This window comes from Megalopta genalis, chromosome 5, assembly GCF_051020955.1.
Source record: "Megalopta genalis isolate 19385.01 chromosome 5, iyMegGena1_principal, whole genome shotgun sequence".
NCBI lineage: Eukaryota > Metazoa > Arthropoda > Insecta > Hymenoptera > Halictidae > Megalopta > Megalopta genalis.
The window spans coordinates 15413795-15427920 of NC_135017.1; the positions used below are offsets into that span (position 1 = coordinate 15413795).

The 14126-nt window shown below is 47.3% G+C and overlaps 3 protein-coding genes across 6 annotated transcripts; 1 reads left to right on the forward strand and 2 right to left on the reverse strand.

Moving 5' to 3' along the window:
* Positions 1-830: 830 nt before the first annotated feature.
* Positions 831-9695, reverse strand: Drep2 (DNA fragmentation factor-related protein 2). Of its 2 annotated transcripts, none has more exons than XM_033481760.2 (5): positions 8874-9695; positions 6562-6658; positions 6307-6480; positions 4724-5079; positions 831-4311 (listed from the first exon to the last, which is right to left on the reverse strand). In XM_033481760.2, exons 1-5 carry the CDS (start codon positions 8883-8885, stop codon positions 3421-3423), a joined length of 1530 nt encoding a protein of 509 aa, XP_033337651.1. In that variant the 5' UTR covers positions 8886-9695; the 3' UTR covers positions 831-3420. The 2 variants fall into 2 exon arrangements, with proteins under 2 accessions (XP_033337651.1, XP_033337650.1); XM_033481759.2 differs by having other exon boundaries at positions 831-4314; positions 8874-9694.
* Positions 9696-10868: 1173 nt separating this feature from the next.
* On the reverse strand, positions 10869-14032 carry Pa1 (PTIP binding protein Pa1). Of its 3 annotated transcripts, none has more exons than XR_013033290.1 (4): positions 13939-14032; positions 13712-13872; positions 12242-13637; positions 10869-12160 (listed from the first exon to the last, which is right to left on the reverse strand). XR_013033290.1 is itself a non-coding variant. In XM_033482067.2 (3 exons), the coding sequence occupies exons 1-3, from the start codon at positions 14005-14007 to the stop codon at positions 13418-13420; spliced, it is 450 nt and encodes a 149-aa protein (XP_033337958.2). In that variant the 5' UTR covers positions 14008-14032; the 3' UTR covers positions 10869-13417. The 3 variants fall into 3 exon arrangements, 1 of the variants encoding a protein (XP_033337958.2); XR_013033291.1 differs by having other exon boundaries at positions 10869-11470; positions 11550-13637; XM_033482067.2 differs by having other exon boundaries at positions 10869-13637.
* On the forward strand, positions 11100-13693 carry LOC117226886 (protein I'm not dead yet). Its single transcript, XM_033481655.2, has 8 exons — positions 11100-11249; positions 11334-11717; positions 11787-11845; positions 11911-12229; positions 12313-12455; positions 12526-12620; positions 12689-12972; positions 13047-13693. Exons 1-8 carry the CDS (start codon positions 11100-11102, stop codon positions 13323-13325), a joined length of 1713 nt encoding a protein of 570 aa, XP_033337546.1. The 3' UTR covers positions 13326-13693.
* Positions 14033-14126: the final 94 nt, after the last annotated feature.

Genomic DNA, 14126 nt, shown 5'->3' on the forward strand with positions numbered 1-14126 from the left:
ATTTATAACATCATATTTCAAACAAATACATCGAATTATATATATCGTAGGGGAATGAAATATATATGTATATATATATATATATATATATAACAGAATATGGGCCAACCCTGGGAGCACATAATATTTATTTGGAAGAAAAACGAATGATAGTGAATAACAAAAAGTCGTGATTCCTCGTCCGCCTTCGTATCAATTTGACAAATTGACTCGCATAGTCTCGGCAGTGATAATGAAATAAATACACTAGTCGAGTCACGGAGCAATCGAAAAACGGTCTTCATCTTGTCCCGTTTAGGATTCGTGCTGTGTTGTGAGTCGATAGGATCGAGAACACGCTAAGTAAACAATGTGTACAGAGTCAAATCATTTACACATTGTTCTCTCTCTTACACACACAGACATACACACACGCAAATGCACACATATACTCTTTCTCTCTCTCACTCTCTCGTTCTCTCTTTTCCTCTTCCCTTTTATCCCCACCCACACACCCACGAGGCTCATCTTCGCGTGGCCCATTCAGATATACAGAAGTAATCGTAATGCGAGGTTACTCAATCTATCTATACGTAATAAGACGTTTCAAAAGTCGGCTCTCGACCGTCGCTTGAATTTTCTAAGTATTCTTTTTAGTTGTAGAACAATTAGTCGAAATTAATCGAGTTGCTTTCCCGAGCAATCTATATATCGCCCAGATCGACGATCGACGCGAAAAGAAGAGGAGAATCGATGGGAGGTAAGGGGGTGGGGTTGCGTAAATAATCAACGGCGGTCGCCATGTTTTTGGGTGATCGAATGTAATATCTGCGTGTACCAAAAAACAACAGTTACAACTTATAACAATTCTTTTATTCCCTTTTTATTATTATTTATTATTTTGGGTTTTATCCTCCCCATCGTCACCATCATCATCGTTATTATTTGTTAGTATTATTAATATTATTTATTATTATTAGTATCTGTTATTTATTAGTCAGATGTCTCGTTTATCCCATTGTCAGTTTTTTTATTTTGTCAGCGGTTCGAGTGGCAATACGATTATAAGGAAATGGGATAATATCATCGGGGATCAGAGTCCCCGAACACGTTTCATTTATTTCGTTTATCGAAGAGAAAGAAGAAACAAAAGCGAAAATCGGATAACAGAAAGAAAAGGTAGGAAGATCGTTTTTATTTTTTTGAAAAGAAGAAAAAGCAACGATACTCAGTGGAAACAGAAGATTTTTCCTCTCCCTCTCTCTCACTCTCTCTCTCTCTCTCTCTCTCTCTCTCTCTCTCTCTCTCTCTCTCTCTCTCTCTCTCTCTCTCTCTCTCTCTCACCCGTAAACATACACGCTCATACATACGGCCACGCATTCATGAAATTCACGCTCGAGAATTCCCCACCCTCACCCCATTTACCAACCGTAAATGAAACCGTACATATCAACCCCCTCCCAACTCCCTAATCTATCACTCTTTCTCTCTCTCTCACTCTCTCTCTCTCTCTCTCTCTCTCTCTCTCTCTCTCTCTCTCTCTTTCGTCACTCGAGCACCGAGTCCTCTACAAGAGCGTGGTTTATACTTTTATATATATCTATATATATTTATATATTTATACACAGCGTATAGATGTATAACATATATAAATATATGCATATATAATTATATATTTATATGTATATTTAATATCGTTATGTATAAAGTGTGTCTCGCTCGCACGACGACGACGACGACGACGTAGATCGGTCGAATCACTTTGCGCGCGTCTCGTCGAAATTAGTTTCCTCGTCGTGTGTCTTCGCAGTGTCAAATATACTTACAATAGAAATATATTAAAATTGCAAAGTTTCGCTGACCCGGCCGGTCAGTCCGCCGCTCTCGATTCCCTTATATACGTATGTATCATCGGTATATCACTTAACATAGCGAAGATATCCGCTAACGTAAATCCGAACCGAGGTCTCCTCTTTGCCATTCATGTGCCATAATCGCGTGCACGTTGTATGCAATGTGTGTGTGTGTATCGTGTGTGAGTGAGTATGTGTTGGGCTAATAAAAACGGCTCGATCGATCTTCTCTTGGCGCGCCCGTTCGAATTTCCAGTCTAGGTCCGGCGCCGCACCGGTCGGTCGATGAACGAAACGATCGATAAGTAGGTCACTTGGTCGGCAATGCGATTAACTTAATTTATCGACGTGACCGGTCCACAGAAATCTGTTAACGAATACGCGGATCTCTGTGGTCCGGTCGTTCTTTTACAAGTTTTGTAGAGCTCGAAGCGAACTGGAAACACCTGTCGATAATTGTGAGCGCACAAAATATCCACCTTCTAGTAATACCCGTTTTTTTTTAATTGGCACAGTGTGACACCCATTTTGCGACTGCGATCGTCGTCTCTAAAACAGAGCGGTCTCTATGCGGATGCTAAAATGGGAAAGAATATTGCGAGACACTCGCAGCGAGTCGCAGCATTACCGACAGTGCAATCTGGATCAGGCCCTTGCAGCAGGCAACCCGTTCCGCTTCCGTGAGAGTACACGGACGCGTTCGAGGCGCATCGAACGAGCCGTTCTTACTAGCACCCTCGCTGGTGCCAATGCGATTAGGATCGGGCAAGAACGATGCCCGACCCTTCGATCACGCGATCTCTGACAAGAATCTTGGGAGAATTTACGTCGGCGCTGATTGAATCGTGGTTTCTGTTCTCCTCTTACATTCGTTCAGCCTCGGTTGTCTCGCGTCTCTGGCTAGTCGTTCGTCTTCCAAGAAACATTTTCTTTTCTCTCCTATCGCTTTGTCGATCTTCGATCGAAGGGCATCTCGCCCCTCCCTCTTCCACTCGCTCTTTTACGATATAATCATTTCGTCTCTCTCTCTCTCTCTCTCTCTCTCTCTCTTAACATTCCTCCCTCCCACTGTGTCTCTTCGACCTCTTCGTTATCTGTCCTCTTGTCTGTTCAATTTTTTTTTTAGATAGGGCAGTGTTGTGGACGGTTACGGAATCAATGTCCGTAATCCAAAAAACGTTTCCTACAAGTATACATACTATTTAATAAGTACATACTTCAACAACCGTCTTTAGAACTAAGTTTATAAGTATCGTATGATTTCATATCGTGTTATTTTTTTTTTGCTCTTTTCTTTTCCTCGCCTCCGTACGACGTGCCCGTTCGCGTTTTATTATGAAAACATTTTGAAAAAAATCACGTGTCGCTGCTTCACGTCCCACCCCCTCTGTTCCTCACGTCCCCGCAATTTTCTCGATCCTCGTCTATCTCGTTCACGAATCATTTGCCGACTGCCGCAGCTCTCGATACATAACTAGATTTAATAATAACCATTAATAGGTGTATAATCTATCTATCTATCTATCTATCTATCTATCTATCTATCTATCTAACTATCTATCTATCTATCTAGTAAAACAGCATCATATTAAAGTCTATCCTCCTCCTCTTCCTCGTTATCCTCGTTATTCTCCTCGGACTCTTCCTTATAACCGGGATGCTCGGAGATCGCGTAGTAGTTCCCGTTGTAGATCACCCCGAGCTCTCTCAACACGTCCCCCTTGATGATCGCCTTGATCGTCCAGTTGTAACACTCTTCGCTTTCGCTCTCCCGATCGAGACGTTCGACGTCCACGATCTTTGAGCTGAGGCGTTCGAGTATGATCCCGATGTCCTTGATACTTAGGTGTTTCTGGTCTACGGTGAGCTGATCGATGAGCAGTAAAAACTTCTCCGAGGTCACGATCTCGTCCTCCATGATCGTGTTCTCGGTCTCGGACTCGGAGCTGTCGTGCTCCTGGTGATGATGATTGTGATGGTGGCGCAGGTGGAACCCAGCGCCGCCACCCGAGTTTCCCGCAGCCAGTCGGGAGCCGCCGGAGTCGTCGTCCGCGGTGTCGCAGAACCTGACGTGCCCCTTGGCGAGGCCGACGCGCCTTGTCCCGTCGGACAACGACGACGGCGGCTGCGGCGACGGCGTCTGCGTCTGTGTCTGTTGCTGCTGTTGCTGTTGCTGCTGATGGGGATGATGGTGCTGCTGGTACTGCTGATGCTGGGCGTCCTGGATCGGCGACGTGGCCACAGATTTATGCACCGCGATCCTGCGACCCTCTTCGTGCAACGCGCAACAATGGAAGTCGCACTCGCCGCTGGCGCCGCTATCCGCGCCGTTCACAGGACTCCCGTTCCTCACCACCGGTTGGTGGATGTGGTTCGAACACTCTGGCGTATGGATATGGATGGTGGTGCTGTCGAACGAGTTCGTACCCTGCTTCACCAGGCGGCCGGGGATCCCGTGGGTCTGCGGTTGCGGCTGCTGCTGCTGTCGGCGACCACGGCGACAATTTTAAACGGTTGCCATTCCCGGTTACGGCTTAGGCGCGATACGGAGCGACATATCGAGACTTCCGGGTTCCTTGCTCCACAATTTTCAAATACAGTGGCAATCCCTACAACGCGGTACTCTTGTAAAACGACGACAATTTACGTTCCTGCTGTTTCATTGAAACGAAACGAGGTCCACGGTATTTCGACAAATATTACAAACATTTGGATTCGTACAATACGCGGAACGTATATCCTCGCGTTATAGGGGGTTCTGCCGTATACGAGAAATACGAACTCCTAGATCCGTCTGTCGTACCCGGAAGCCTCGCGTTTCCCTCGGTAAAACAGACCCCGCGACCATATACACCCGTACGGAGAATAGATAGGCAGGGAGGTTAGCGTACCATGTCGTCATGATTTATCACAGTAATTTGGGGGCTGGTGTAACGGCTGGGACCGATCTCGCCCGCCAGGTGACCCGACTTGGAGTAATTGAGCTTGTCCAGGCTGGTCTGGATCACCAAAGATGGCCGCTGCGAGCTGCTCAGGTCCGCCTTCTTTGTCGGCGAATACTTGGAGCTGGCCGCGTCCGATCCTTTCTGCTGCTGCTGTACTTGCGATGACGTGGACGAACGCGGGTCCCACTGCAACACCACGGTGACCCGACCCTTATTGTCCATGATCTTCCACGACGGCGTCTCATCGTGCAGCTCCAGGGCGTGAATTGTTTCGCAGACTATTTTCGGAATCGCTGAAATCGCTGCAAAATAGGGCCACACACCATTTTGTTTTATAGACGGGGATACTGGACCGGTTCCCCGTGCAAAGGACGGGGGTTATCTATCTTAAGGGGACACGGCGCGTCGAGACGGTTGCCCGTCTTTAGGAGCCTACCCCGACGGTTGCCGCTTCTAAGGGGACTAGCGCGTCCGTTGCCTATTTAACGGGGACCGACGCGGTGAAACGGTTGCCTGTATCGAGGGGACAATCGTGCCATGCCGGTTGCCTATTCTACTTCGGCTAGACGGTTGTCCGAATTAAGGGGACCGTTACCACGACGTTCGGGACAACGAGATACCATGCGGATAACTACTGTAAAGTGACATAGGCTGGCGTCTGGTCAGACATTCGAAGGCCTGGGCGGCACCTTATCAAAATTCTGGTGCACGTGAACGCGTATCGATCTTTTTGTAGCGCCACTGGCTGACGTACACCCATGCCTGCTGAACAGATCGTTATCCGATCGCCCCCTCGAACGAATCTGCACTTTTGTCTTATTGTACTTATGAATCGATACCGTCTTCTATTCATGGAGAACGAGACCGAACGAGCCCCGGCGTCTCTATTATCGTGCGTCTCGCACCCACGCGTTCCAAATATTAGACTAATGAAAGATGCCCCTTTTTTTTCTCGTGCAAGCGAATGCAAAAGTGGTCAGACTCGTGGAAAGTTGTAGCGCGATCCTGTAACTACGGGTCACGCCTTGTGGCTCTATGGATCGACTCTATGGATTATTTCGGCCAAAAGTTTGGCAACTTATTTTTTGCTATTTACCCTGCAGTATATATAGTAAATAAGATCGCCCTGGTAAATAGGAAACTACATACCCTAGAAACGACACCCAGACACTACGCAACAAGCCCGAGAATGCATCGAAGATAGCACAAAGGGAATACGATCCTCTCTCGTACAAGCGACGAAAGCTGTTCGAATATTTGATTAGCTTCTCGACGAACCGAGCCTAAACGGCCTGTTTGTCTACTTTCGACAGCCGCCCCCTTCCGTAGCTGCCTGCCCAACGAATCTTCCACTTTTTGCTCAGTTTCAACGGAATCCGTATCCGAACCTAACCGAGCGCTAACCCGGGCCCAATCGATGTTTCACCGAGTCTCTCTCAACGACAATTTACAAGAGATCCTCTCTATACCCTCGCCGTTATTTCGTGGACAGACGTTAGTCTCGTTGCTGTAATTCTCTAGATAGATACCGGCGCGTATGATGTCAACACCGGTCGGACACCAGCGTTCACCATGCCTCAGCAACAGCAGGATTGTGTTGTTCGCTAGGGTCTTGAAATACTCGCCGTCCTCGACCTGCGTCCCGTCCGACTCTAGCACCAATGACACATTCTCGTTCTGCGGAACGCCCAGTTTCTCCTTGCCTGGGGGACAAAAATACCCTGCTATAAGACTCTGTCGCCCGCGATCGTATCGCTCCGAACGACTCGACGTCGATCACTTACCCCTGTGTATCAGTTCCTCGAAATTACTAACAACCAGTCCCTTTCTAACGTTACGCCAGCTGTCCCATATCTTAAAAGGTCTCTTGCTCCGTAACTCCTGCAGAAAAATCACAGCTGTCGTTACTACCGGCCGAGTAGGAGGAGCCTAGCTACTACTACATAAAACGGTTCGTGTCCGAACGACCGGGCAAATCGTTGACAACATCAAAGAGAAAATCTGCTCTATATTTTCGAAAAATGAACAACCAGAGGTGCGTAATAATAATAGCCCGCGATCGTATTTTTAGCAAGCGAATCGCGGGCTTCTGCGAACTATCGTGGCATCGATTCGAGCACGAGGTGGGTCTCTAGGATGATCATTAATGAGAAAAAAAATTACATCGGATGCAACAAGGTGCACCGGCGAAGGCTACGCACAGTTTTCCGAGGGTGCTCGCGGATCGGCCCTTGTCTTCGGGGCCAGTATCTGCGACACACACGCACGCGTTCCAGAAAAAGAAAGCGGAGGGAAGGCGAAAGGGACAAAAAGATCTCGTGCAAGGTATCGCGGAAAGAAGCCGCGTTGCGGACGCCTAGGAGACCTCCGGGGAGGTAGAAAGAGAGAGAGAGAGAGAGAGAGAGAGAGAGAGAGAGAGAAGAGAGAAGAGAGAAGAAAGAAGAGAGAAAAAAGAAGAGAGAGAAGGAGATGAGAAGAGTCTATCAATGGGTGGATAGGTTGAAACGAGACGTAATTGCGTGTAAAGAAACCGTAAAACCGTCGAGCCCGCCGGTGGAGAATGCTTATCGCCTAGATGTTAAGCGAACCGAAGTGTCTGCGCCGGGTCAACAGGCAAGTAATTTACCCCCTCCCCCCTCCCCTGTCAGCCCCCCTCTGGCTCCCGTCCCGCACCCTGCACTCTCTGCCGCGGACGGTGTTTTATACGCGATAACCAAGTAGAACGAACTATAAACAAAGCGCGTGCCGCTCCACCGCGGGGGAAAATTATTATCGAATACCTATACATCCTTGCGCCAGTTTATTGTTGTTGTATTTTATATATATTTAACATATATTATATATATACACATATATACGTATATATGTTATAAGTATACGTACACGTATTTGTCATATATATATATATATATATATATTTTTATAAACGCATCCTGCGGCCATGCTATTTTTCCACGATCGAGCAACAATCATGCACGCGAATGACGTCAGGGGAGTGTACGCTGTCCGCGGGAGGGGCGCGGACCGGGGTGCGTGCGTCCCCGAAGGAAGGGGATGAAATCTTGCGAGAATTCTTTTCGCGAGGAAGCTTCGAGGACGGTGGGCATCGGGCAGGAGGGGGCCAGGCTTGAAAATTGGGACGTGCAGGACCAAAAACAATGTATCCCGAGTCCGATTGGGTTGTTCGGGGTTGCGGAGAGGGAATGGGGCTGCCGAAAACGGGGAACGGGGCCACGGGTAGCGGCCCAGGGTCGAGGTAGGGCACACAGCGATCGGTCGATTATAGAGGTTAACGGGTCTGTGGATCGGGCTCTCGCGGGCCAGCACACGCCGCCGATATATATTAGAACAACGCGATAGAACTCGACACACGGAGAGAGGACCAGTATATTATGTTTGGGTTGTCCCTAGTTTTCAACAGGGAGGCGCAGAGCGGGCGGGCAGGGCGCAGACGCGGGCGCAACTTATGGTCGAAAACACTGACCTGATTCAATCATTTTCGGGTTACCGATCTGATAAAAGTACGGAGGAAACGTTTGCACCGCGGCCCACCATGTGTCTCGATCGGCGGCAACGAATTTCGGGGGATGCTGGGCTTGCACCGGGATCGCGGAACACCGATAGCGCACGGATCGCGATGCTGGGCGATGCAGGCGGTTCAACATCCTTGGGAGACCCTCGATAAACAATGCCGAACGCGTCCGCGGACCGGGATCGAGGTCAGCTCCGATCCCTTCGCATAACCTAAAATGGTTGATCAAGGTTCTCCGGGTCGCAGCCTGGATTCGGGACGAACCAGGACGCGCACCGCTCTATGCGACAAAGTCTACGAGAGCTAGAGGACGATGCGCGTCGATGCGTGGACCCGAAGGCGGAGAATGCGGTGGATGCGGAGGATGCGGAAGATACGGAGGATGCGGAGGATGCGTGGTTCCTCCGGAGGGGACGATGCACCACCGGGGACGATCTGTATAGAGAAATCGCGGATATGCAGGACTATGGATTTTGTCATGTGGAGGAAGGTGTGCAGCAGTAGCGGACAGGGCTCGCGCGGTTCAATCGGACGCGGATTACGAGAAAGCAAAAAATTGCGTACCTCTCTTGCCATTACGTCATATCCCTGCAGGTAAGGGACCGTCCCAGCAAGCACTTATTCAAAAGGAACGAGCAAAGAAGCTGCACGTCGCATTATCGTAGCGACGGGATGCTCTCGTGCACTACTGTCCGCCCACCCTTTGCTCGATCTGTCTCTCTCTCCCTTTCTCTCGCTCCCTCTCTCTCTCTCTCTCGCTCTCTCTCTCTCTGTCTCGCTCTCTCTCTCTCTGTCTCTCTCTCTCTCTCTCCTTCTCCACCCTCCTTCGGCCCGTCTAAACCCGTTGCTTTCTCCCCCGATTCCCCTTGTTTCACAACGTTTCCTTGGACCTTCTCTCGCGAAACTTGCCACCGAAACAACACACTTTTTCTTTTGATTTTCTCTCTGTCGGAATGTTTCCTCTAATCGAGGGTGGGGTGGGCAGTCATCTCTTTCCGTTATCTACCCTATGTGCGTGCGTTCCACCTCTCACTCTATTTCCGTCTATCTCTGTCCGGCTCTGTCTGGCTCTGTCTTGCTCTGGCCGTCGTTCCGTTCTACCTAAAGTTCTCCATCTTCATCCAACCTTGTTCTGTCCGTTCCTCGGGTCCGACACCGTCCCGTGCAATATTCTGACGACCGAGCAACACCACCGAAGAGAGCTGGCTCTTCATTCGCGTGATCAACGCGCGGACCGAACGCGAGCCACTACCACCTCGCGGGAACACCTCATTCTAGCCAGCCTCGGCGTACAATTACCCGATCTAAGATTTCACTAGCGCATATGGGGGCAAATTGTAACAGTGGCTTCCTCCCAGCGGTTACTGCGGCGACTCCTAGTTTTAGATCGATTCTCTCTCGGTGTACGTACAGACACCCTCGCCCTCACCCTCGCCCTCTCTATCTCCACCGCCGCGCCTCCTCCTCCTTCTCCCCCACGAGTTCGCCCGCAACACAACCTCGCCCCACAACCGCCTCTCTCTTCCGACTGACGACCACTGCCTCCAACGTAGCCCCCGTGATCTCTTCCAGCCACCCTGTTTGCTCCTGCCTCCTGCCTCCCCCAGACAGTGCTGCTGCTGCTGCTGCTGCTGCTACTGCTGCTGCTGCTGCTGCTGCTGCTGCTGCTGCTGCTGCTGCAACTGCTACTGCTGCTGCTGCTGCTGCTACTTCTGCTGCTGCTGCTACTGCTACTGCGACTGCTGCTGCTGCTGCTGCGGATGATGATGATTATGAAGATGATGTTGATGTTAATGTTAATGATGATTCTGCTGTTGCTGCCAAACTCCGCTAATCCCCATTTGCTACGACCCTCTGCACAGTCGCGCCCCATTTACTTCTACAGTTACCCTCTGACGATACTTCGACCCCTTCGATGTTCCTACCTGTTCCGTGTACGCTAATCAAAATTTCAAACCAGCGAAACTATTCAAAAATAAAGGCCGAAAAACACGGTGGAACTTACTGCACCTTGGTGGAACCAGCAGATCCTTTATTCTTCTTCCATTCCCTTTCTTAGTTAAGTCAATTATAAGTCACCCCTCGACAGCCAACCATTTTTTCTAAACTATCGATTTTTCAACACGATCTCGAACGTTTCCAAAAATCTAATCATATTTATCGTAAAGCGCGTTCTTTAAGCTTCGATTTGAGCTATAATATATTGAAATATCTCAACGAGAAAGTATTCAAATGTATTTTCTAGTCGATTTACCGTTTTGCGTTTCAATTCGGAAAATTGGAACAAATGATTCGCGCCGTTTCTCCCCGATGGAACAATACAAAATTCGGCACGAATTTTCTGCTGCTTTCAAACATTCGAACAGCGCCAATTCGCGCAGCGGCAAAACGTCCAAACTGCTGGACAACGTGATCGACGAAGGAGAGCAGTCGGTAATTTCTGTGTCACCTATAACATAATATGAAACATGAAATACCATATTTGTTGACGATCGATAATTTCAGCATCCTCTAAGTCAGAAATTTGAAACGAATTTATAAAAAGCTTGGCCACTGATATAAATGTTACCATTCATTGAACTTTTTATTATCAGTGACAAATTTTTGTTTTCATATTACAAATATAATACACATATGCGCATATGTACATAAACATGACTGATGCCGATGAATCTGCGCTTGGATACGAGTAAACATTTCATGGTAACAGACATTAGTTATTAACATGGTGAACAAATGAGGCTAAAAAGTTAACGTGTCTACTTTGATTTAGGAAATCGTAAAAAAAGTATGGCTGCTAGACCTGATCTAGAAAATCCGGAAGAAACGGAAACCAAGTTACAGCTGACACTACGGTTTCTCAAGATTTATTGGAAAATTGTGTTCGCCCTGGTATGGGCAATTATTCTAGTGCCGTTCGTTTTCATTTACACCGATCCAGTATGTATATATATATATATATATATATACAAGCGAAACCAACGCTATTACTATCCCTCTCTACAATTTGTACAATATTCGTAGCAAGTTCGATGCGCATACACTATCCTCGTGATGGCTGGATATTGGATCACCGAATGTTTTCCCATGGCGGTCACATCGCTCATCCCACTGGTGTTGTTCCCAATGTTGGGAGTGCTGAGCACGGCGGAAACTTGCAGCTGTTATATGAACGATACTATAATGGTTTTCATAGGAGGCTTGGTTCTCGCATTAGCCATCGAACATAGCAATCTCCACCTAAGAATCGCCCTTGGAGTAATGAAGGTGGTCGGTTGTAGTCATGCCAAATTGCTAGGTGGTGTCTGCGCCGTCACAACATTCATATCTATGTGGGTGTCGAACACTGCAGCTACCGCCATGATGGTACCGATCATATACGCGATCCTCAACGAGCTGGAGCAGGTTTGACTCGTCGACAAATCCCTAATTCGGCTATAATTATCCTATCATCTTTTTATTCGCATCCACGTCTAGGCTGGACTCTGTAGAGTATTCGATACCATAGTAGATCAGGAGAGGCCTGGACAAGAACCGTAAGTATGTAATAAGCAAATAAACAAAGTTAGGATATTTGAATCTCCAAATTAGATTAAAACTCTCGCAGAGACTTAAAACCGACGAATCTGACGAAGGCTTATTTAATGGCTGCTGCATATTGTTCGACATTCGGTGGAACCGGAACGCTCGTAGGCACAGGCACCAATCTCACATTCAAAGGAATATTCGAAAACACATTTCCGGACGCTGAGGGCATTAACTTCACGCAATGGATGATAGCCAATGTCCCCCAAATGGTGATCAATTCGTTCCTGACTTGGCTCTATCTTCGTATAGCATTCATGGGATATCTGAGACCAAAAAGTGCAGATGCTCAAATGGCGACCATCGGAGAGGAAGGTGAAGCAGTTACGAATCGAGTAATGCTATACCTTTAATAAGCACCTGCTTCCTCTCTAGTTTTTCACCTTTTGCTATTACTATTATCGTCATCGTGCTGCAGGTAATGCAGGCAAGATACAAGGAATTAGGCGGCATTTCTTTCCATGAAACCGGTGTTGCAGCCCTCTTTGGTTTTTGCATAATACTTTGGCTATTACGTAAACCTGGTTTTGTCACGGGATGGTCCGAAGCGATCACGACTATGTTAGACACTCAGCCGTTTCCTTACTCTCCAAGGAACTCGTTACCCTATCTTATTTATCTTTATTAATAGAGACATCCGGGATTCCACGCCTGTTATATTGGTCTCTATTCTGATGTTCTTCATCCCAAAAGATCCTAGCTTTATTCGCAGTTTCAGCAAGGATCGTAAGTATCGATGTTTGTTCCATTTGATAACTCGGACACCGTAATTGCATGTTTCTTGAATCCTATAGCTGCTGAAAGACCGCACTTGTCGTCGGACGGTTTGATAACTTGGAAAGTGATAGAATCGAAAATGCCATGGAGTCTGATGTTCCTTTTGGGAGGTGGATTCGCGATATCCAAAGGTAGCATCGCTTCCACTTTGGCCAAAACCATCGGGGGCTCCCTCGTGCCTTTAGGAGCATTGCCGCCTCCACTAATCCTCATCCTAGTATCCTTTTTCATCGGTTGTATAACCGAATTTACCTCCAATGTCGGTATAGCAAACATTACCCTGCCTGTTGTTGCACAAATGGTACATTGAATATAACGACATGGTTTTAGGAACCCACGTATCGCCGCATTTCATTGAATTCTGTTTTCTTGCAGAGCGTAGCGATGAAGATTCACCCTATGTACCTGATGATACCAACCACCATAATGTGCTCTTATTCGTTCCGGTTACCGGTCGGTACACCTCCGAATGCTATCATAGCCACGATGGGTCGGATTTCGACGAAATATCTGATTATGGGAGGATGCGGTCCTGCTGTCTATGCTCTTATCGTTCAAAGTATTTGTTTCCTTACTTGGGGCAGCTGGATCTATGGTGCCTACGATTTTCCAGAATGGGCTAAGGGATCCGACGACACGTCCGCAAACGAGTAGTCATTCTAAATTATCCTATGCCCATCGCTTGTTTCTTTATTCAATTCCGGTTCCATTCTTTCATCTATTGTACGAATGGGGAATTGAAATTGTTAAGTCTTTGGCACAACGGGAGACTCAGTCTTTTTAGGACTTAAATTAATTTCTTGCTGTTCCAATCTACGATGCCTTAGCATGGTGGAGAGCACCCCATTGAAGCTGGCTGTTTTTTTCTTTGCGCTTCCTTTTGGAGTGCTCTCACCTATTCTTCTCACTGGCAGTCTCGGCGAGGACATCTCGTCCATAAAATCAAAATCTGACTTTTCTTCTGTCCTGAAATCGAATAAAATATTGTAATAAAAAATACATAATTAAATAGATCGAAGGTACAGTTTGAACGTTTATACTTGTACTCTTGTGAGCCGCTGTCCTGTTGGCGATTGTTCGAGAGAATAGGGGATGGACCTCTTCTGCCAGGACATTTCCACTCTAGGTCTAGCACTCTATTATTCGCTTCCAAAGCCTCGATCAGCGTTAATATATCGTCAGGCTTCAGACTCCATTCGTTCTACGTCCGACAAGAGAAATTACTGCGAAGACCAAATCTAAAAATATAAACTACATATTTGCTTACCTTCCCATCTGTTTCGTATTTCTCGTCATCTGAACAATCAATCGACCATTCCTCCTCACTGCGTTCCATTATTTTCCTTTGATACACCAATAGAATCACGCTAAAATTAAGCTAAACGTCAAACATAAAATCCAATACATAACCTGTTACAGAAAACAACACCTCCTCTTCAATACCATTAGAGATAC